The sequence below is a fragment of the Delphinapterus leucas genome, chromosome 20, assembly GCF_059928025.1.
Source record: "Delphinapterus leucas isolate spDelLeu-1000000601 "Yukka" chromosome 20, BTC_Dleu_Yukka2, whole genome shotgun sequence".
Classification (NCBI taxonomy): Eukaryota; Metazoa; Chordata; class Mammalia; order Artiodactyla; family Monodontidae; genus Delphinapterus; species Delphinapterus leucas.
In genome coordinates, this window is record NC_143148.1 from 41,896,531 (window position 1) to 41,917,874 (window position 21,344).

At 54.7% G+C, this 21,344-nt stretch overlaps 2 protein-coding genes across 2 annotated transcripts in view; one reads left to right on the forward strand and one right to left on the reverse strand.

Annotated features, from left to right (window-relative positions):
- Positions 1-3,940: 3,940 nt before the first annotated feature.
- On the forward strand, positions 3,941-11,836 carry PLEKHG4 (pleckstrin homology and RhoGEF domain containing G4). The gene is made up of 19 exons (XM_089903234.1): positions 3,941-4,898; positions 5,041-5,136; positions 5,212-5,335; positions 5,425-5,518; positions 5,605-5,679; positions 5,763-5,879; positions 6,037-6,135; positions 6,229-6,377; positions 6,530-6,668; positions 6,763-6,879; positions 7,054-7,236; positions 7,492-7,994; positions 8,070-8,316; positions 9,039-9,434; positions 9,527-9,697; positions 9,772-9,949; positions 10,326-10,442; positions 10,589-10,825; positions 10,913-11,836. Exons 1-19 carry the CDS (start codon positions 4,394-4,396, stop codon positions 11,041-11,043), a joined length of 3,678 nt encoding a protein of 1,225 aa, XP_089759360.1. The 5' UTR covers positions 3,941-4,393; the 3' UTR covers positions 11,044-11,836.
- KCTD19 (potassium channel tetramerization domain containing 19) overlaps positions 10,062-21,344 on the reverse strand; it is a 34,032-nt gene continuing 22,749 nt past the window's right edge. The window contains exons 7-16 of the mRNA XM_022583478.3: positions 19,605-19,765; positions 18,221-18,324; positions 17,593-17,735; positions 17,318-17,401; positions 16,935-17,046; positions 15,911-16,538; positions 13,737-13,928; positions 13,405-13,559; positions 12,971-13,072; positions 10,062-12,054 (exon numbers count right to left, since the gene is read on the reverse strand). Coding sequence (XP_022439186.1) covers positions 11,941-12,054; positions 12,971-13,072; positions 13,405-13,559; positions 13,737-13,928; positions 15,911-16,538; positions 16,935-17,046; positions 17,318-17,401; positions 17,593-17,735; positions 18,221-18,324; positions 19,605-19,765 — 1,795 coding nt within the window. The 3' untranslated portion in view covers positions 10,062-11,940. The remainder of the gene's footprint in view (positions 12,055-12,970; positions 13,073-13,404; positions 13,560-13,736; positions 13,929-15,910; positions 16,539-16,934; positions 17,047-17,317; positions 17,402-17,592; positions 17,736-18,220; positions 18,325-19,604; positions 19,766-21,344) is intronic.

Genomic DNA, 21,344 nt, shown 5'->3' on the forward strand with positions numbered 1-21,344 from the left:
ATTAGATGATGAAATGTAAAAACCTAGTAGACAGCCTGGCCCATGGTAAGGGATTATGTTTGTCATCATTGGTGTTACATTACAAGCCAAGGAACATATGAGGCCTTGAGGAAATCTGGGAGGGCTTTGGGAGAAGCATGAGTGTGTGTGTGTGTGTGTGTGTGTGTGTGTGGAGGGGCTCTGACAACATGGGCAAAATTGCATGGGTGCATTCTAGGTGGGAAGAGCAGCATGAATAAAAGATATCTGGAGCACACATGGTGAAAAGCAAGGAGCAGTGGGTGATGTGCTGGGGAGAGACCAGCCAGGGACACAAAGGCTTGGGTGGGGTAACCCCACTGAGTTTTGGAGGTGGCAGAAAGCCAGCCTGGAGAATTATGATCTGGGGAGTGCGGGCAGTGATGCGCATTAGGGAGCTCGAATGTAGCTGGTGCCAGGTGGAGGATGTGTGAAACCCCACGTGGAGGAAGGGTTGGTAGGAGGAAAGGCTAGAAATGGAAGACCTGTTGGGAGGCTCCTCCAGCAGCCCAGGGATGTGAAGGTGCTTGTGCTGAAGAGGGCAGGCAGCCATTCTCAGACCTCAGTATCACTGGGAGCTTGTCAAACACAGATTCCTGGGCCTACCCCAAAGGTTCTGACTCAGCAGGTCTATGGGAGCCCAGCCATTTGTAATCTTAACCAGGTCTCCAGAGGAAGGTGGTCCAGACACCACATCCTTCAAAAATTACGAGATTAGAAAGATTTAGAAATAAAATCCCCATCATCAGACAACTGATGGTGTAGGGGACGGGGGTGCAGAGGGGCTCCTGGGCCTGGAGCTGGGTAAAAGAAAGGGGGGACTTCCAGGCAAATAGGGTTGGTCAGAGATGAGCAGACTGAGGGTAAGAAAGCAGGTGAGCACAGCCGGGAGGAGGCAGGCACCTGGGATGCAGGAGAACAAGCAAGTCACCACCTGACTAGGCAGGATGGCAGAAGTGGCCTCCAGTGCCTTGAAGGAGGAAGGATTTTGACCTGGGGAGATGGACATGGGCCTACCAGGTACAGGAGACAGTTTGAGACAAGACTTGTGATCAGATGAGTTTTCCAGGCCTGTGTAAGAGCTGGTCAGGAAGGCTGTGATGCCTCTAGAAGGTCTTGAAGACCACACTAAGGAGTCTGGAGTTATTCAGGCCAGAGGTGAGAGAGATCTGGAGGGTTTAGGGTATCTGTCAACTTAACTGTCTGGGGCAGTACTAAAAAGGGTATGCAAGGTTTGGGATGGAATGAGGGCAATGACTGTGGATCTCTTATCACTAGGCTCCTTGAGGCACAGAGCTCCCACTTCATTTTTGGTTGAGTCATGTTGGTAAGAAATGCAAAGCTGAGGGAAGGCTGGGGAAGGGGCAGGGGAGGGAGGCCTATCCCCATTTTATGATCTCAGTGGAAAAGGCTGCTGTGAGTAGATTTTGCTGCCAGGAGAGCCACAGAGATGGGCCCCATGAGTCACTGTTCAGTCCTGCAAGCTCAGCCCACAGAGCCTGCTGTGGTCATTGGCACAGGCTGGCTCCAGGCCCAGTCCCCAGTGCTCCCCACTAGGCTCAGTTTGTCCCCATTTCTATCTGTATCTTTGCCATCCTGGGGCTGTGCATCCTGCAGCTCTTTGCCTCTTCTGCATCCCTTTCAGACCGAGCCTCTGAATCTGTCTCCATTTGTGACTCTGGTTTACACCTGGCTCATAAATGGGGAACCTCAGGAGGACAGGGGTAGTGCGACCAGTCTCGGGCACCCCTCAACATTTATTCCAGGCCCTGTGCTAGGTGCTAGAAGTATAGAAGTGGAAGTGGATAAAACACAGTCTCTGTCTTCGCAAAGCTTACAGCATACATTCTATGTAGAGTGAATAAACCAAGGCCTGGCCCTGCTGCTGAATCAGTCTGTCTGCCTGCGCTCAGGGGTGCTGGGGTCAGTTATGGCCTGTGGCTTGAGGTCTCTCTTAGCACTGGAGGGGTACATGTGCCTGCCAGCAGGTCCAACCAGCTCTTAGGGCTCACAGGGGGCCTGGCTGGTGGGTGGGGGTGGGCAGACAGTGGGCAGCAGAAGGGGAGGGAGGGAGCTGGAGGCAGTGACTCAGTGGGGCGGCTCTAGGACAGCTGGGGAGGGAGCCAAGGTTGGTCCTGATGCTCGCTGAAGCTAGAGGAGGGTGGGATGAGAGGGCCTGCTGGGGGTTGGGGATGGAGCAGGACAACTCCGAGGCTCCGCACTCACAGCCAGATCCCCTCATGAAGAAGGCTCCTGGGCAGCTGCTCTGAGAACCTGGACTTGGTGCTGACGTGGCAGCTGCGATGGTGGGGAGGGGAGGATTGCTATTGTTCCCTCTGTGCCTGCTTCTGATGCCCAGGTTCCCTCCTCTGGCAGCCTCCCTGGGCTCATGAAGGAGCTGACTACCTTAGAGCCAGGGAAGCCACTGCACCCACTGCCCTCTCCCCACAAGGAACCAAGGGCCTGAGCATGTTATGGTACAGCAGGCCCACATGCACCAAAGGGACTTCACACCTCAGAGCTGGGAGAGATCTCACAGGTCAACTGTCCAAGTGACTTTCACCAGTTCAGGGTCCCCCAACTGAGGATGAAATGAGGGGCAGGACACGAACACCGCCCAAGAGCTGGCAGCAAGGGGACCTTCGACATACAGGATCTTTCCTAGTTCTCGGGGCAATCCCAGGAGGAAAGAATGACTTTCTTTTCTTTTTTCTTCCTTTTTTTTTTTTACAGGTGAGTAAGATGAGGCTCAAAGACAACTGAGTTACTGGAGCTCACCCATCAGGTAAGTGGAAGAGCAGAGCTGGCCCTCTGGTTCCAGAATCCTGACCTCAGTCTCAGCCTCCTCGGTGGGATTTTGTGGGAGGGGTGTGGGGCTGGGGAGGGAGTGTATATGAAAGAAGTGCAGGAACGCAAGCGCAAGCGAGTGGTGGGGCTGGGCCTGGCGGATTGGTGGATTCCTGGCAGGTCTGGGTCAGCTCCCACCACAGAGCCCCCTCCCTGCCTCCTCCTTCTCTCTAACCCAAACAGCAGCCCATCATGGCATAATACAACCTGGCTCTTGGTGCCTGGGACTGAGGACTGGAAGGAAGATGGGGTCTGCAATGGAAGGGCCCCTCCCTCCCACCCTCCATGAAGATACCCCTACTGGCTGCCAGCAGCACCAAGCAGCTGGCCTGGGTTTAGGGTGTCTTCCTAGAGGCCTCCTGGGCCCCTGGGACCACACTTTTCTTCTCCCAGCTGACAGGAACGAGTGCTCCTTGTCTTGCTGAGGGAGGCTGTGGTAGGGCTCCCCGCATCCTGCGTGCATTCAAGAGCAGAAGCGCCCCCCTCCCCTACGCCGCCACCCTGCAAGCCCCTTCCCTCAGCCCCAGGCGGACCCCTTGCTCACTCACCCTCGCGCACCTACGCCGCCTTCCCCAGCGGGGGAGCGCTTCCGGCGCGCTGAGCAGGCGCGGTGGGAAGGCCGTTGGTCGCTGCCCCAACCGGCGAACTGAGAAGCCAAGTCAGAGTCAGCGGGGGCTTGGGCGGCGGCGCGGGGGAGGGCGGTGAAGCTGAGGCGTCCGGGCCCGCGGGGGACGAGGGGGTGGATGGGCCGGGGGCGCTGCGAGAGCCCGCGTTTTCGCGCTTTCCGGCCGGCTCAGGCGGCTGCCGTCGGGCCTGGCGGGTGGGCTGTGGCTGCGTCTTCCGGCCCCCAGGGGGCGGTGCGGCGTGGCGCCCGGTCCTCTGCCGCGGTCGTTCCCGCCCCCGCGGCCAGGAGGCGGCGCCGGTCAACACCAGGCGCCGCGCCGTACCCGCCGTCGAGGCGGCGGTGTGGTACGTTCGAGGGCTCTGGCTGCCTGGCCTCCCGGGTTCGGGGTTCCCCTCGGCGCGTACCCCGGGCGTGAGCGCGGCGGGCGGGCGGGCGAGCGAGGGAGGGAGGGAGCGGGCGCGCGAGTCCCCCGGTGGCGGGGGGAGGGGGGCGCCAGGGTCGGCTGGGCTCACGGGAGCGCGAGCACGAGGCAGCGCTCCGCCCACCCCGTGAGCGTCCCACCTGCGTAGGCCCGCCCAGCGTGGCGGCAAGTGAGCGTTCGAGCTTGGGGCGCTCCCGGCGAAGGCCCAAGTGAGCGTGGACCCGCGAGCCGTGAGCTGGGGGGAGAGACACCGGCTCTTCTCCCCGCTCCTCAGGCCTGAACTGCGGCACTGACTGCGCTCCCTGAGCCGAGCACCAAGACTGGCATCTCCTACGGCCTAGTGCCTTCTACCTGCATCGCCCGCTCAGCCCTACCCGACCATCTTCAACCTGTTTCCTGGATGAGCTGAGGCCTCAGTTCACACCGAGGGCTTAGCTCCTCTGCCACTTGCCGGGAGTAGGTCCACCCTTAAGGAAGGGGTGATGGAAGGGCCCCTGGAGGATGGGGATGAGTCCTCAGCCTCCCAGGGCCACGCCACCGACTGGAGGTTTGCTGTGTGCAGTTTCAGAGATGCCTGGGATGAGGGGGAACCTGCTCTCCAGATGCAGGACCCCAATCCTCCAAGCCCACCAGCAGGGGCAGCCCAGGGGGAAGGGCTACAGGGCAGCCCTCTGCCTGGTGAGCGTCAGTCAACTCCAGGACAGAAGGTTGCAGATGGGTCGGGGGATGGCCAGAGGGGTGTATTAGGAGGTTCCTTAGTCCAGCGGGAGGAACCAGCCTCCTCTGGAATGGAGATCCTCCTATGCCCAATGTTCTCCCACCTTAGTCTGGCACAGGGTGAGAATGACAGCCAAGGAGGAGGCTTGGCAGGGGACTCAGTTTCAGGCAGGGCAATGCCAATCCGCTTGGACCCTGAAGGGTTGGACAGTGACCCTGTGAACCTCGGGGATCTTTTATCTGAGACATCATCAGAGCTACTGGAGGCAGGTAAGGAAGGAAAGTCTTGGAAGGGAGTGAGGGTACCTGGAGGTGTGGAGGCCTCTGACTCTACTCAGGCTAAAGCCCAAGTTCACGTAGGGGTCTCTGGGTAAATGGCCCAATGTAGACCCAAGCCATTTTCCTTCCCAAGACCCCAACGGATCCAGGCTCCTTAAGTCCACTGACAGCCTCCTGGCCCAAGACCTCGCCTGGGAGCTGCTTGCCAGTGGCCTGGCTGCCCTGCCAGGTAACTGGGAGACACTAGAGGCAGAAGAGGTGGGGTGACTTGATTGTGCAGGTGTTCACCGCCTTCTCCGCACAGGCACTCGGGATGTAGAAGGCAGGGCAGTGCTGCTTCTGAGTGCCCATAACCCGGCCTGGCTTCACCCCAAGTGCAGCAGCCATGAACTCATCCGCCTCCTGCTCTACCTGCGAAGCATCCCCAGGTTGCGGGGTGGAGGTTGGGGGACAGAACCTGAGCAAGGGGATGGCAGGGTTGTGGAAACAGATACTGAACCAAAGCCTGCTCCTTTAGGCCCAAAGTACAGGCCCTGGGACTGACCGTGTTAGTGGATGCCCGAATTTGTTCCCCAATCTCTTCCCTCTTCTGGGGGCTCAGCCAGCTGCAAGTGAGTACAGGATTATAGCTCTCCTCTTCCCCCCCACAACCCTTTTTATAGGGTTAGAAGCAGGGCTGAGCTCAGATTCCTTGCAGGAAGCAGCCCCAGGGTCGGTGCACCAGGTGCTGCTAATGGGAAAGATGCCTCAGGAGGTGCCTTCAGGGCTGCAGGTAGGGACTGAGCCATTTGGCCAGGGTGGAGGTGGGGCACTTCCCCACCAGGCCTGAGTCCAGTACATCTTCTTTTTCTTCAGTTAGAGCAGCTGTCCTCTGATCAGAGCCTGCTGACCCACATCTCCACCTCGGGGTTGCCCACTTCACTAGGAGGAGGCCTGCTTTACTGCCACCAGGCCTGGCTGGGCTTCCGGATGGTCAGTGCACTGGGTGGGGCATAGGGTGGGTAGGCAGGCAATCTGGCCAGCAGAGGAGGCTCCCCTGGGCTGGCTTGAGCAGTGCAGTGGCCTGGGATCCAAGATGCCTGGGACTAGCACTGTGCACTGCCCTGGTCATGCCTGCCTCTGCTCACAGCGTCTGGAAACCCTACAGCAGAGCTGCCAGGTGCTTTGTGCCCTGCTCCAGGGGGCCATTGAGAGCATGAAGGCTGTGCCCCAGCCCATGGAGTCTGGGGTGAGTGTCTCCTTTCAGCACCTCCCCGAATGCTCCCTATCTTCTTCCTCTTCTCCCATGCACACCTCCACTGCCTGTTGCCCTTAATCACAGGAAGTCGGTCGGCTGCTGCAGCAGGCACGGGTCCTGATGCAGCATGTGCTAGACTCACCTCAGTTGGCATGGCTACAGTGCCAGGGAGCCTTGGAGCTGGCATGGCTGAAGCAGGAGGTTCCAGAGGTGACCCTGAGCCCAGACTACAGGTAGGTGCAAGCCCAAATCTTTCCCCAGCCCACCATATCCCATGCCAAGGACTCAGTGGCTGGCTCAGAACCAGCCAGGATTGTGGTCCTAGGACAGGGTGGAGTGGAGCTAGGCACTCAGCAGGGGCGCTAAGACATGTACCATGCACCAGGCCTGCAGTGGACGAGGTTGAGGAGCTGTATGGTCGTGTGGATGGATTGCTGCACCAACTGACCCTGCAGAGTAACCAGCGAGTACAAGCACTGGAGTTGGTCCAGATGCTGGAGGCCCAGGAGGGCGAGCTGCACCAGGTGAGAACTATCTGCCCAGGTGGGCGTCACCTTTCGTCTCAAGCATCACCCCCACCCCACAGCAGCTCTCTTTTCTTTCTTTGTACTCCTCCAGATTGAAGTGTGGCTACAGCAGGTGGGTTGGCCAGCACTTGAGGAGCCAAGGGAACCCTCATTGGACATGCTGCTTCAGGCCCAAGGCCCTTTTGGGGACCTGGACCGAATTGCCCAGGTGAGTTTAGTTACCTGTTCATTGAGCACGGAGAGAGAGGGGAATGGGTTGGGGGTGGAGGGAAGGTCCTCACAGAAGTGACTGATGAGGACATGTAGACATCTGTGGAAAAGACCAGGGCTCGCGGGCTGCACTACCAGGCCCGGGCTTGGTGAGCCCAGTCTCTGTCTCCAGGAGCAGGTCAGGCGAGGGGAGAAACTTCTGCAGCCACTGGTTGGCTGGGATGCGGCTGAACTGGGCCCCGCTGGGGCCCGCTTTCTGACCCTGCAAGCCCAGCTGACTGACTTCTGTAGGGCTTTAGCCCAGCGGCGGCAGCGGCTGGCGGATGCTGAGAGGCTGTTGCAGCTCTTCAGGCAGGTGGGTGAGGGGTCCCACCCCTGGCTCCAGGCGGTCAGTGAAGCCAGAGGGGCGGCTGCTCGGCTCTACGACAGCTTGGGCTTTGTTGTATACCTTGCCTGTTTTCTTTTCTTGTCTTCAGTCTGACCCCAAAATCCTACCACTGAGGATGCAGCCTGGGGCCAACATTCTATGGGGATGGGGGGAGGTAGAGGAGAAGGCTCAGCAGTCTTGGTGGGATCCTTCCTCAATGCTTATCTGGCTTTGGTGTTGCAGGCCTTGATGTGGGCTGAGGAGGGGCAGCGGGTGTTGGCAGAGCTGGAACAGGAACGCCCAGGGGTTGTGCTGCAACGGCTGCAGTTGCATTGGACCAAGCATCCTGACTTGCCTCCTGCCCACTTCCGAAAGATGTGGGCTCTAGCCACAGGGCTGGGATCTGAGGGTATCCGCCAGGAGTGCCGCTGGGCCTGGGCGCGGTGCCAGGACACCTGGCTGGCCCTGGACCAGAAGTTGGAAGCTGCTGTGAAGCCACCACTGACAGGTAGCACCGCTAGCTTGTGTGTCAGCCGGGTACTGGCTGTACCTGCTACCCCTCCCCTGAGGAAGGCATACAGCCTTGATCGGAATCTGGGACTGAGTCTCAGAGAATCTGCCCACCACTGCCACCATGAGGCCATTGTGGCTGCCTGCCACAGACCAGAGGCTGGAGTTGGTGCCCAGTCAGGGTCATGCCCCACCATGCCTCCGCCAGGTGGCTCTGAACCCAGGAGTCCCAACAGGTAGGCAGTGAGCAGGGCGGGGAGGGCAGTGTGGCAGGGCAGATGTCTTGGGTCCTGATTCCACCTACCTGGTAGACTCCAGCTGGTGCTGGCGGAGATGGTGGCTACAGAGCGGGAGTATGTCCGTGCTCTTGACTATACCATGGAGAACTACTTCCCCGAGCTGGATCGCCCTGATGTGCCCCAGGGCCTCCGTGGCCAGCGCGCCCACCTCTTTGGCAACCTGGAGAAGCTGCGGGACTTCCACCGCCATTTCTTCTTGCGTGAGCTGGAGGCCTGTACCCAGCACCCACCCCGGGTGGCCTATGCTTTCCTGCGCCATGTAAGCTCCTCAGGCCGTACAGGCCCTGGCTGATTCTGCCACATTCAACAGAGAGCTACTGGGCACGTGCTTGGGGTCAGGCCCTGTGATGGGTACAGCTATGAGCAGGACCAACCGGTCCCTGTTTTTCAGGGTGCTCTTAGTTTAGCAGAGGAGACATAAAAGTAAAAAAGATAATTCCATGTTATAGTTGAGGTTAGGGGGGGAAAAATGGGATAGATAGGTGATTGTGAGTTAGCAGCAAGGCAGAGGTATCCCCTTTAGAGAGAGCAATTAGAGAGGCCGCTTAGAGGAGCTGATGTTTGAGCTAAGGCCAGAGGGAGGGGCTGCAGTCAGAGCATTCCACCCAGAGGAAAGATCAAGTGCAAAGCCCTGGGCAGGAAAGAGGCCCAGTGGTCAAGGAAGAGAGAAGTCAGTGTAGCATAGTGTAGTGAGCAAGGGAAGGTGTAGTCTGAGGTGAGGTGAGATTAGAGCACTGCTCTCAGAGCTGTGGGAGCAGCAAAGCTGTATGCGGGACTTCTTCCCCGGAGGGCCTGAGGGCAAGCCCCTCTCCGCACAGTGTCTCTTGCCAGATCACCCGTCATTCAAAGCAGGGCACATTGGCTCTGTGTGGGGAGGCCTCCTTGGGACCTTTAGGCATTTTGGTCCTCCCAAACTGAGAGTGGTTTGGCCCCCTTGGATGCTGGCCCATTTGCACCAGACCAAGCTGTGTATCTTTGCAGAGGGTGCAGTTTGGGATGTACGCACTCTACAGCAAGAATAAACCATGCTCCGATGCCCTGATGACCAGCTATGGTCACATCTTTTTCAGGGTAGGTGAGCCTGAGACTGTAGTGGGAGTGGGGGATGGAGCAGGTAACCTGAAGCTCCCTGACGGTCTCTTACGCACCTGGCAGGACAAGCAGCAAGCACTGGGGGACCACTTGGACTTGGCCTCCTATCTGCTGAAGCCCATCCAGCGCATGAGCAAGTACACACTGCTGCTGCAAGAGCTGGCACGGGCCTGCGGGGGAACCGTGCCAGAGCTGAGTGCCCTGCGGGCTGCCCAGAGCCTCGTGCGCTTCCAGCTGCGACACGGCAATGACTTGCTAGCCATGGATGCCATCCAGGGCTGTGACGTGAGTCATCGCAGGCTGTGGTGGGCAGGGGCAGTGGGTGTGAAGGGAGGGGGCAGAAGAGGCTGGGAACCCACTGGGCCCCAACTTGGCAGGTCAACCTCAAGGAACAGGGGCAGTTGGTCCGACAGGATGAGTTCACGGTGTGCTCTGGGCGCCACAAGTCCCTGCGTCGTGTTTTCCTCTTTGAGGAGCTGTTGCTTTTCAGCAAGCCTCGCCGAGGACCCAAAGGCATCGACACATTTGCCTACAAGCGCTCCTTCAAGGTAGGCCCACCCAACCCCTCCCTCTACCCCCTGCACCCCCAGTGCCTCACTAAGCTCCTTTCCTGGCCACACAGATGGCAGACCTTGGCCTCACTGAGTGCTCTGGGGATAGCAATCTGCGCTTTGAGGTCTGGTTTCGCCGTCGCAAGGCCAGGGACACCTTTGTGCTACAAGCTGCCAGCTTGGCCACGAAGCAGGCTTGGACAGCTGACATCTCCCGACTGCTCTGGAGGCAGGCTGTCCACAACAAGGGTGGGTCCCTGCCCCATTTCACCCCACACTCCCCTCCTTGGAGAGCTTACATTGTCCCAGAGGGGCCCCAAGGAGGGCCTAGGGACCTGGAAATACTTGGGAGGGTGGAAAAGGTCCCTCAGCGGCAGCCAGCGCAGGGGAAAGAACTCCAAAGTCAGGAAGTCCTGCAGTCAGTCTCAGAATGTGCACACAGTATTAACCTCTGAGTGTCAGAGGCCTCATCTTTAAAAAGAGAATTATGACACCTCGTGGGATTGTTGGGAAAGGCTCAGCGCACAGGACAGTCTGCAGGCTATGGGTGTACAGGAGAGACTAATGTAAGGGGAAAGAGTGATAAAGGGCTGGGCTCATGTCCAGATGTCCACTCTCCACCCAGAGGTGCGCATGGCTGAGATGGTGTCCTTGGGTGTGGGGAACAAGGCCTTCCAGGACATCGCCCCCAGCAAAGAAGCTATCAACGACCGCACCGTCAACTATATCCTGAAGTGCCAAGGTAGCAGGCAGGCTGCAGGGGGTTGGGGTGAGGAGAGCTGCACAGGCGGCAACATGGACCTCTGTCAGCCGTAGCCTGCGCTCGTCTCAGGACCTTGGCCCACCTGGGCTCTGGCCTGTCCCAACCTGACCCTCTTTCTCATACAGAAGTTCGCTCTCGGGCCTCCATTGCTGTGGCCCCATTTGACTATGACAGCCCTTACCTGGGGGCCTCAAGCTCCCTTTCTGAAGATCCTGCTTCTTGCTCTGTACTGGGGTCCCTCAACCTGCATCTGTACAGAGACCCAGCTGTTCTGGGCTTCCGCTGGCCCCTGTATTCCACCAGCTTCCCAGAGGAAGCAATACTGGAGACTGAAGCTGAGCTGGGCAGCCAGCCATCTTTGAGTAGGTCTGGGCTTGGCCAGAGGCAGGAGGGCATGGCTTGGGGTCTGGGCCTCCTCTGCTGACAGCTCACCCAGTCTCCCTTATTAGTTCCTGAGGACTCAGAGGTCTCCTCCCAGTGCCCGTCAGCCAGTGGCTCCAGTGGCTCGGACAGCAGCTGTGTGTCAGGGCAGGCCCTGGGCAGGGGCCTGGAGGACTTGTCCTATGTGAGTTCCATTTAGCCTTATACCCACCAGCCCTTTCTCAGCCCTGCCTGGGCCTATGGCTGCCTTGCTTTTAGGTGGAAATGGGGGTGGTAGGTCAGAGCCATTCCTCAGAGACCCCACCTGGACCCCGAGCCAGGGAAATACATGTTCGTGCCTAGCTTTGCACCACAGGTCTGAGCCTGGGCTTGAAGGTGGGCAGTGGATCCAGGAGTTGCTAGATCCAAGGAACATCACCTCTCTCAAGATCTGCTACGACCAGGCCATGGGTGGCACCTGGGTCGCTTCCAGCCCACATGCACAGCCCTGTTGACTACCCTTTCTGATGTCTGTGTCATTGGACAGATCACCAGGGACCTCTCCAGGGGATGCTAGTTGCAGAGCCTAAATGAGCACCCTGATTCTGGGCCCCTGGCCTCATGTCCCCTTTTTCTCTCCCCATCTCCAGCTCCCACCCCAGTTCCCACCCAGAACAGAGGGTGGGTGTTTGTTTCTATGCTGTAGGCTGGTGGGACATCTAGTGACTGGGCTGCCCCACCCCTCAGTAGGAATACAGGTGGGTTCCTAGCCACTGCTTCCCAACCCCTGGTCTCAAAGCCAAGCTCATCCCTGTTGGACTCTTACTCTTGTCTACCCTGGCTCCCTAGGCCCAGGCCCTTCTTTCCTGGGTCAGTTTGGCTATATTGATTCAAAGCTTTTTGAATAGATTTCAGTTTAAGATTATTTCACTGGTTGTAAGGTCTTTGGTGTCTCAGAGACGGAGTCCAGACCCTTGACTTGTGATTTATTCTTTGTTTACAATAAAAAATAAACTAACACACCCTTGGACGGGCACACACATTCTGGGGACATCCCCAGTTAAAATGAACCTTGGCGATGGGATGGGGTGTTTGTGGGGCAGCTTCTCTGGGTACCTTAGCCATCTTGTAAATACTTGCTCAGGAGAGAGTAAGAGACAGACCTCGACAGGCCCCTCTGGATGAGCAGGTCCACACAGCGGCCGTATTTCCTGGCAAAAGGCAGCGTGAGCTGGAAGGAAAAGGCTGGTCTTATTCCTGACTTCCTGGCTGTGTGGATGGGGTCCTCCTATCTGGGTGGGGGCAGGGTCAAGGCAAGGCTACTTGATGCTGTTGAGCTCACTTCTGCCTAAAGGCGTCTCACAGACCTGTGGTTTCGAGTGGCTACCAGGGAACACAACAGAATGAATAGAGGGCCAAAAGTGCATGTTTCCTGCCACTGGTTTTCCACTTTCTAGTCGTAGATGCTGACTTCACATTCCACTCAGTAGACTAGGCAGAGGATAGTAACTTGGCACTTTTGTGTTTATAGTGAAAGATGTTATAGTAATGTACTTGATTACAGAAATGCCAGATTAATGAAAAATTAGCTAAATCTTTTTCACCTACAATGTTAAAATAAAAATGTGAATCCTAAAATTATTTTAAGGAATCAAAAAACAAAAAACCTGAGTCATTCCTTTGCCCTTATTGAACATTTTCCTTTTCTTTGTAAAAACTGCTTTAAAGCAGCTTAAGTGTAAAAGGAATGTACAAAAGTACTGACATCATGGCTGAGTAGGTGAAGTTGGTATCAGTCATTGAAAACATCTATCTGACTCCCAGTAGTTTCTCGGATTTCAGCACCCCAAAACCTTGAGCTCGTAGAATGTGCTTCCCTGAGTATAGTCAGGGTTGTTAGTGATGAAGGCTAAATTGGTAAAATGGGAGGAAAACTACAAAAACCAGTGGCCTGAATACTGCTTTTTGACCACTCTAGACAGGTTAATTTCATCCATTGTTCCTCCCTCCCTGGGACCAGAGACTAGAGGTCTCCTTGCCTGTCTTGCCTTCTGGGCAGCACTGGCCTGGCCCTCATGCAGCAAGACAGTGTACATCTGAGGCATCTGGAGGGTCGCCATTCCCAGTGGGGTGCAGGAGGCCCTCACCTCCACCCAGCTGTACAGATGTTCCTGGGTGTACTGGTCATCCTTGAAGCCAGTGATGGCCAGCAAGTCCACCACAAACTGCTTGGGGCTGATGTTCAGGGTCTGCCAGAAGAGCCCACAGTCAGGCAGGCCTGGGGGCAGCAGTGTGACACACATTTGCTCCCAGCCCCTCAGAGTGGGATGCAGAGCAGGGGCTTCCCTGGGCCTGCAGGAGCTGCAGAGGTCAGAGGATACTATCAGTTCAAACTGCCCCTTGGCCAAGGCTTGGCCCAGATGCTGCTGCCCTGTCTCCCTGTCCCTGCCCTTCTGCCCCTGATCTCTTCCCCTTATTCCCCTGACCCTGTATCTTGGCTTGCTTCCTCTTGCCTTGCCTACTTACCGTGGAGGCAAGGGAAAGTGGGGAAGGAACAAGACCTGAGGCCTATCACACGTACCCACAGCCGGTTGGCCAGGGAGACCACCTTGGCTGTGATGGCTTTGGGGTCCTTTTGCCTGATGGAATCCAGAATGATGTCAGTCAGGAAGCAGTGACATTTCTGTGCGTAAAACATCTCTTCCCAGGACAGAGAGAAACTCAGGAAAGTCACCTCTGTGGAGGAGAGAGTGGATGTGGCCACATCTGTCACGGCTAGAGCCTTAGAGCCAGCCCGGAGTAAGGGAGAGGTGTAGGGCTTCCAAGGGAGACTGTATCCCTGAAGTACCCTGGGTGAGGGCTCAGGCATCTCCACAAGGAAGTGCAGGGCCAGGCATGGCTCCAGAGCCTTACCTCGGGGCTGGGGGCTGGCTGTGGGTGGCATGTGTGTGAGGTTGTCCATCTGTGTGGTATAGATGATGCTGTCCTCAAAGAACATGCAGGAGCCATCACTACCCACCACGGGGGGGTGGGTCACTTTGAGGATGACCCCTGTGCTGTCCATCTCACTGGCCTCAGGCAGAGACTGCTCAGGGGCAGGACTTTCTGTGAAAACAACATGGGGAGAGGGCTTTCCTTAAGCCACCTCAGAGCCCAAGCAGGGAGGAGACCTCTGGCAACAGACCAGTACAGTCAGTCACGAGCCTTTGCCTCCAGCTTCTCAGAAGTGGTACCCTGGGCTGGCAGGGGCATGTTCTGGCTCTCCTCTCTACATTGCCCTTGAATCACTGCAAGCCAAGTCCTGAATTTCAGAACTCCAAGAAACTTTCCAAATCCTCTGTTGAACTAGGACTGGTAGTAAATAGAGCTGATAATAACCCAGCTGGGGACTGGAAATCTTAGTAAAATTATGAGAGGAGCTTTTGTGGGGAGTTGCTGATGCATGTCCATTCTGAAGAATATGCTTGAGGGACTTCCCTGGTGGCACAGTGGTTAAGAATCTGCCTGCCAATGCAGGGGACACAGGTTTGATTCCTACTCCGGGAAGATCCCATGTGCCGCAGAGCAACTAAGCCTGCGTGCCACAACTACTGCGCCTGCGCTCTAGAGCCCTCGAGCCACAACTACTGAAGCCCATGTACCTAGAGCCTGTGCTCCACAACAACTGAAGCCACCGCAATGAGAAGCCCAGCCACTGCAATGAAGAGTAGCCCCCGCTCGCTACAACTAGAGAAAGCCCGTGCACAGCAACAAAGACCCAACGCAGGCAAAAATAAATAAATAAATTTATTAAAAAAAAAAAAAGAATCTGCCTGCGCATGCAGGGGACATGGGTTCGATCCCTGTTCCGGGAAGATCCCACATGCCGCGGAGCAGCTAAGCCTGTGCGCCACAACTACTGAGCCTGTGCTCTAGAGCCCTCAAGCCACAACTACTGAGCCCACGTGCTGCAACTCCTGAAGCCCATGGTCCTAGAGCCCATGCTCCGCAACAAGAGAAGCCACCGCAATGAGAAAGCCTGCACACTGCAATTAAGAGTAGCCCCAGCTTGCCACGACTAGAGAAAGCTCGTGTGCAGCAACAAAGACCAGCGCAGCCAGAAATAAATTTAAAAAAAATATGCTTGAGAAACCAACTTGGGGCTCACAGGTGGGGCACAAGAAGACCCCTCCAAGCAGGGCCTGAGCCACTAAAAGGGAAAATGACAGAATACTGTAGGAAGGACTTTGAAGGAGCAGAGGAAACAGTCCGTCATAGCAGTTCTCAGCTCACTTCCCTGGGCTGCTCCATACTTGCCCACCACACACACACCTGTCTATTCAGCCCAGTCCCCATATACCCTCCTGTCTTCTGGACTTCTCCCCTTGGATGTCCATCAGTACCTCACATGCAATGTGTCATCTTCCCCAAGTCCTACTTCTCTTGTCCTTCCTACCTCAGTAACCATCCACCCCCTTGCAATCACCCAAACCAGAAACCTGCCCCCTCCTTGGCCTGATACTTTCCTGCTTCTTCCAACTGCCTAACTTGTTTCATCTAGAATGATCTTGGCATTTCTAACACGTATCCTCCTGCTGCTGCATTTCCTCTGCCCTGGAACAAACTTTCTAAATGCACACCTGACTGCTTGCTTCCTTGTTTAGAATGCTTCAGTGGCTGTCCACTCCCCTTCGGATCAGAACAAACTGCTAGGTCCTGAACCTGACCCACAAGACCTGTCCTGATTTCCTTATGTCTTCAGCCTTATCTCTTTATCACTTCATGTGAAGCCTGGTCTCCAGCTGCTAGACGCATGACTTGTTTCCTCAAGCACCCAAGGCTTCTCCTTCTTTCCCCTGCTGACTCCTCAGCCCCCAACCCTTCTCTGTGCTCCTATCACTTTATAGGCACTTCCTCCCATATGCCTCAAGTAGTTTCTCAAGCCCCCAAGTCATGCCAGTGTGCCTGTCATTTCTGGGTCTTCTGCTTGGCATCAGTGAGTGCAGAGCTCTAGTCCCCCTTAATCACTGACTCGCTCTGTGGTCTTGGCCAAGGTTTGCCTTCTCTGTTGTAAATGAGAATTAGGTCAAGGATGGGACAGGACTCACCTCTCTCCTTTGGGCTCTGCTTGCCCCAGTCCTTCAAGGTGACAGCTCTTTTCATGGGGAAGTATGGCTTAAAAGTTGGCTCTGGCTCCTTGTCTTTGGTTCCAGCTCCAGCCCCTGCCTGTGGGCCTGGGTCCTTCTCTGAGGCTGTGTAATGGCCTTTCCAGGAAGCTGAGGTGCTGGGCTGGGAAACAGCCTCACCTCCTGAGGGGAGCTTCAGGGTGGCTTCCTCCAAGGAGCTGCTCGGGGGGCCTGGCAGTGGCTGGAATTCCCATTGTTTGCAATTGACCATGTCCCATTCCCTTACCAGGGAGATGAGTTTTTGCATGGGGGTGACAGGAGGGTCTTTGCTTTCAGATTTCTGTGTGAGGTTGACTGTGGTACACTTCTTCTTGGGAGGACTCTCAGGGTGGGCCCCCCAGTGTCTAGGGTTGGCACATAGACCAGGACAGTGTGAGTATGTGCTGGGATTACCCGCCCTCTTGGCACCTCGGCATAGGGACACCTGGATTGTCTGGAAGTACTGCTCAGCCTCCTCTATCTGGCTGGACCTGGCCAGGGTCCCCTTGGCCTTGTTCCGTGGAGTCCTGTCACTGCAGTCTTGGAACTCCATAGGCATGCAAGCTGTGGTCTGGAGAGGGAGGGCACAGCAGCTCTGTGCATTCTGTGCTTCCACATCGAAGCCTTACCCAAGATCTCATAAGCTGGGTCTCTAAGACTTCACTTGCTTACCCAGAACAATCCCATCCCCCACATGGTTATTACATTTGATATTTGCTCAGTCTGAGTGGGGGTGGTACCAGCCCAGGGTCCTTTCACACACCAAAGGGACATATCAGCATCCCAGGCCACAGGCAGCCAGCATTTCCTGATGTCTCCCTCCAGGTTCAGAAACCAGTCACTGTGCCAGGAGCCATGTAGGCCCGGCTCTTTCATTTTGCCATACCCCTCAGTAGCGGTCTGCCCTGTGAGCCCTGTGCTGGTGCTCTTTCAGGATAACACCAAACCAAAGAATGCTGGGACTTACTTCTTTGGCATCTCTACTGAACTCCACCAGTGACCCTGGCCCTTCTGTCACCACATGCAGCCTTCTGATGGGAAAAACTTCATTTCCAGATTCTTTCTCCTGGATCCATGACCTGCAGACTCCAAGAGGGTTTGGTTAGTAAGCAGAAGCTTCCACTAGTCCATCGACCAGGTCTGCCCTTTGGCTGGGAGTTAACTCTAGACAGCAGGGGAGAAGGGGCTTTAAAGGGTTTTGCTTAGGTCCCTGCCCAATCCTGGGCCTGCTCCACCCCCTTAACTCTAAGGAGAACAGGTCCTACTGGGAGGTGAGACTTAGGACAGGATTCCCAAGAGGAATATAAAGGTTCAAACTTTAGAACATGGTGTCAGGAGCAGTTTCCTTACTTGTATGCCTCACATTGGATAAGAGCTTCTGAGAGGGATGGGATGTGGTATTCCTCCACCTCCTGGCAGAGGAGGGGCCATTCCCTGCAAATGACAAGATGTCGCACTGGGCATCTGGAGTGGGAGTGTGGGTGGGGTTATAAGCCTCCAGAGCTGCTGCCTTGAACAGCAGTTCACATGTTGGAAATAATATAATCTCCCTGAAGGCTACAAACTCAAATTTCCGTCTTGAAGAGGGATGGGGTTTCATTATATGATTTCCTTCCTTCACTCACTTAAATTCAGATGGTAAAAATAGTTTTCCAAGTCTCAGGAAGTTGAGAATGTGTCGAAACATTTGGCCATCCCCGTGGATCAGCAGGGTCTGTCCATATGTGATCCAGTACACTCTCTGAGGGTTGGACAGCAGTTCTGGATACTGCAAAGGGTTGGACACCAGACTCTTGTTAGTCTGTTAAAGGGCTACATCCTTATTAAGGGGCAGGTCAGCCTTCTCTTCGTTTTCCTAACCATTCTAGAGCAGAGGCTTTGGGATTTCCATCTCCTTATCTTGTTGGCCACAAGGAGCCATAATGAGGAGCAGAGCATCTAGGGAGAAGCACATCATCTCTGCTTCAAGTTTTGCTGGCTCCTAGACCACTCTCTTGAGGCATCTGGAACCTCACCCTATGTCCTGCTCAGTCCAGGTGCCTCAGACTGGCCTCATCCCTACCCAAACTCCTAAAAGCCTTCCCAGAATGCTGCTCATACAATAAAAGCACTTTGGGCCATGGAGCAGAGGGAAGGTCCTTGCTTCTTAATCAGCCTTAAGCAGGTGCTGAAGGCTGTGTACGGGTCAGGTGACAGATTCTTCTCAGCCGCAGAAGCCAAAAGGAGACGAGGGCAGCCTCAGGCCAGCAGTACCTTCAGCAGGGTCTGCAAGGTGGTTGCATACCAGTGGCTTCCAACATAAACTTTGACGATCTGTTGAGGGGAATACACAGTGATTTCTGCCGTCCACTCCTCATCTAAGGAAACCAATGAGAGGGAACACATCACGTGGCCAGAAGGGAAATTAGGTAGGGCATTTTGTCCATTACATGTTAAGACACAATATCTTCATCAGTCATATTCTGTTGCCTAGTCTGAGAAGCAGCAGAAATCCCTGACATCAACCTTTTCTGCTCCTCAGGCCTTCCCTGTGGCTCACCATATGGTTTCCTGGGTGTCAATAGCAGCTTGGAGGGTCAGCTGGTGACTCTGGGTTGGGGGAGGGCCACCAACCCCAAGGGCACTGCTGTTCTTCCCCTGGCCCACCTCTCCCAAGAAAGCTTGGCTAATGTACCTTTCTACCTACCTTGCTAACTGCTTCTGGTTTCTGGCTGGGTGTGTAATTTTCCACATGGCCACTCAGACCGGAGCTAGGAGTCCCTCTGTATGTTTGTGCTTATGGTTTGGCATATATCATAGAGCCAGCGTCTCATCAAATCACTATCACTTCTATAGAGACCAAGCCTCGAGGCATGTCTGGAGAATGGGGCTTTATTCTGGGAAGATGAACTCATGACCCTTTTCCTGGGGTGACTAGATTTAGGCTTTGTTCTGTATTAAGAACCAGTTTCTAATGAGCTTTGTAATGAATGAAGGGTATATAAATAGATGATATAACCAAGAGGTATATAGATTGTGAACCTCATGAAGATAGAAACTGAGTCTGTTTTGCTCTCTTCTGTACCTCTAGTGTTATCTACTGTCCTGGTATATGGTAGGTGCTCAAATAAGTACTGAATGTTGCTGAATGATAGTAATATAGCATAAATTGATCTAAAACACTTTTTGTTAGGAAACAGTTATAGGCAGCTGGTGAAACAACATTGGCTTTAGACTCAGATTTAAATCCCAGCTTGACCATGATCTAGTAATATAAGCAAGTTACCTCCCAGAGCCTCTGCTTTTTTTGTTAAATGGACCCAGGGATCATTCTTCCCTGGATGGCTGCGAGGACCAAATGGGCATAGCATCGGCTCCCAGAGCCAGAGCAGGCATGCCCTTGGGGTCCCATGTGGCCCCCCAACTGGGTCAGTCTGCACAGCTCAGCCTGGACTACTTGAGGCTACCTGTGGGCTTGGGGTGGGGAGGGGTCACCTAACAGGAAAGTTTCCTTTTAGGCGAAACCCACAGATGTTAGTCTAGCTTTCCTTTTCTGTTCCATCTACAGTTCCTGGTTCTAGCCAGCCTTATCTTTCCTCTGTGATCCCCTAGACCCTCCTCTGATGTTGAATTCAAACTGAGAAGCTTCTTTATTTACTGAGCACATCCATGGGTGCCAGAGTCCTCGGCTCCAGATGAGTCTTCAGAGCCACTTTCATTGGCTCATAGGTGATGTCCCTCTTGTCCAGGAAGGCACAGAGCTCGTACACCTCAGAAATGGTCTCAGTCAGGGGCAGCCGGCAAGTCCCCAGCCAGTTCCTGCCCAGAGGAAAGGTCTGTCACAGAGAGCCTCAGCACTGTACCCCAAGGGAGTCCAGCCTGTCAACCTTCCATGTCTAGAATGTCTTGCCCTTACACTAACTCAAGCCTGTGGCCACTAACATCATTTCCTTAACTGGTTTCTGATGACGTCTCATAGGGGGGTATACTTGGACACATAGGCTCACCCTTTTGCAGCTGAGTTTGACCTATTTCAGCAAAGCCCTCTAAATTGACTAATTGCAAGCCTCCAAGCCCTGTCTCAGGTTCCAGAATCCAGGCCAGGGCCCAGTCACTCCATTTTTGCCCCCATAAATATCTGCCCAAGACATCTCAGTCACTAGGTGGCAGCCTGTCACAGTTTGGGAGATTACTGATACCTTGTATGCCCAGGAAACCCCGCACCTCCAAAGGCACTTGTCTTTGCCCTCTGTGCCTGTGACATCGGGGTGGGACATCTCCGGGAGAAATGGATGGTGTGGGCCACAAATGACAGTTTTGGGGTAAGACAGTGTTTGGGGTTGGCTGACCCTCTCCCCAGGTGCTCAGGAAAACCCACTTCTATCTTTAGTTTTGGTACCAGTGTATTTAGTGAGCCTAAGAGAGTTGCCCTACTCTGAACCTGTTTACCTTTCTATAAAACAGGATTAGGGGGCTTCCCTGGTGGCGCAGTGGTTGAGAATCTGCCTGTCAATGCAGGGGACACGGGTTCGAGCCCTGGTCTGGGAAGATCCCACATGCCGCGGAGCAACTGGACCCGTGAGCCACAACTACTGAGCCTGCGCGTCTGGAGCCTGTGCTCCGCAACAAGAGAGGCCGCGACAGTGAGAGGCCCGCGCACTGCGATGAAGAGTGGCCCCTGCTTGCCGCAGCTAGAGAAAGCCCTCGCACAGAAACTAAGACCCAACACAGCCAAAAATAAAAAATATATATTACTCAGCCATAAAAAGAAATGAAATTGAGCTATTTGTAATGAGGTAGATAGACCTAGAGTCTGTCATACAGAGTGAAGTAAGTCAGAAAGAAAAAGACAAATACAGTATGCTAACACATATATATGGAATTTAAGAAAAAAAATAATGTCATGAAGAACCTAGGGGTAAGACAGGAATAAAGACACAGACCTACTGGAGAACGGACTTGAGGATATGGGGAGGGGGAAGGGTGAGCTGTGACAGGGCGAGAGAGAGGCATGGACACATATACACTAACAAACGTAAGGTAGATAGTTAGTGGGAAGCAGCCGCATGGCACAGGGATATTGGCTCGGTGCTTTGTGACCGCCTGGAGGGGTGGGATAGGGAGGGTGGGAGGGAGGGAGACACAAGAGGGAAGAGATATGGGAACATATGTATATGTATAACTGATTCACTTTGTTATAAAGCAGAAACTAACACACCATTGTAAAGCAATTATACCCCAATAAAGATGTTAAATATATATACATATTAATTAATTTTAAAAAAAGACCTGAGAAGAAATACATGGCAAATATCTAAAAAAACCCAAAAAAAACAGGGTTAGGGGCTTCCCTGGTGGTGCAGTGGTTAAGAACCCGCCTGCCAATGCAGGGGACATG

Bases quoted from the DNA above. Each gene is read 5' to 3' on its own strand.
- PLEKHG4 (XM_089903234.1), top strand. From the start codon at position 4,394: ATGGAAGGGCCCCTGGAGGATGGGGATGAGTCCTCAGCCTCCCAGGGC. The intron at 5,680-5,762 runs GTAGGGACTGAG...CTTTTTCTTCAG, and splicing joins AGGTGCCTTCAGGGCTGCAG to TTAGAGCAGCTGTCCTCTGA. The intron at 7,995-8,069 runs GTAGGCAGTGAG...CCTACCTGGTAG, and splicing joins GAACCCAGGAGTCCCAACAG to ACTCCAGCTGGTGCTGGCGG.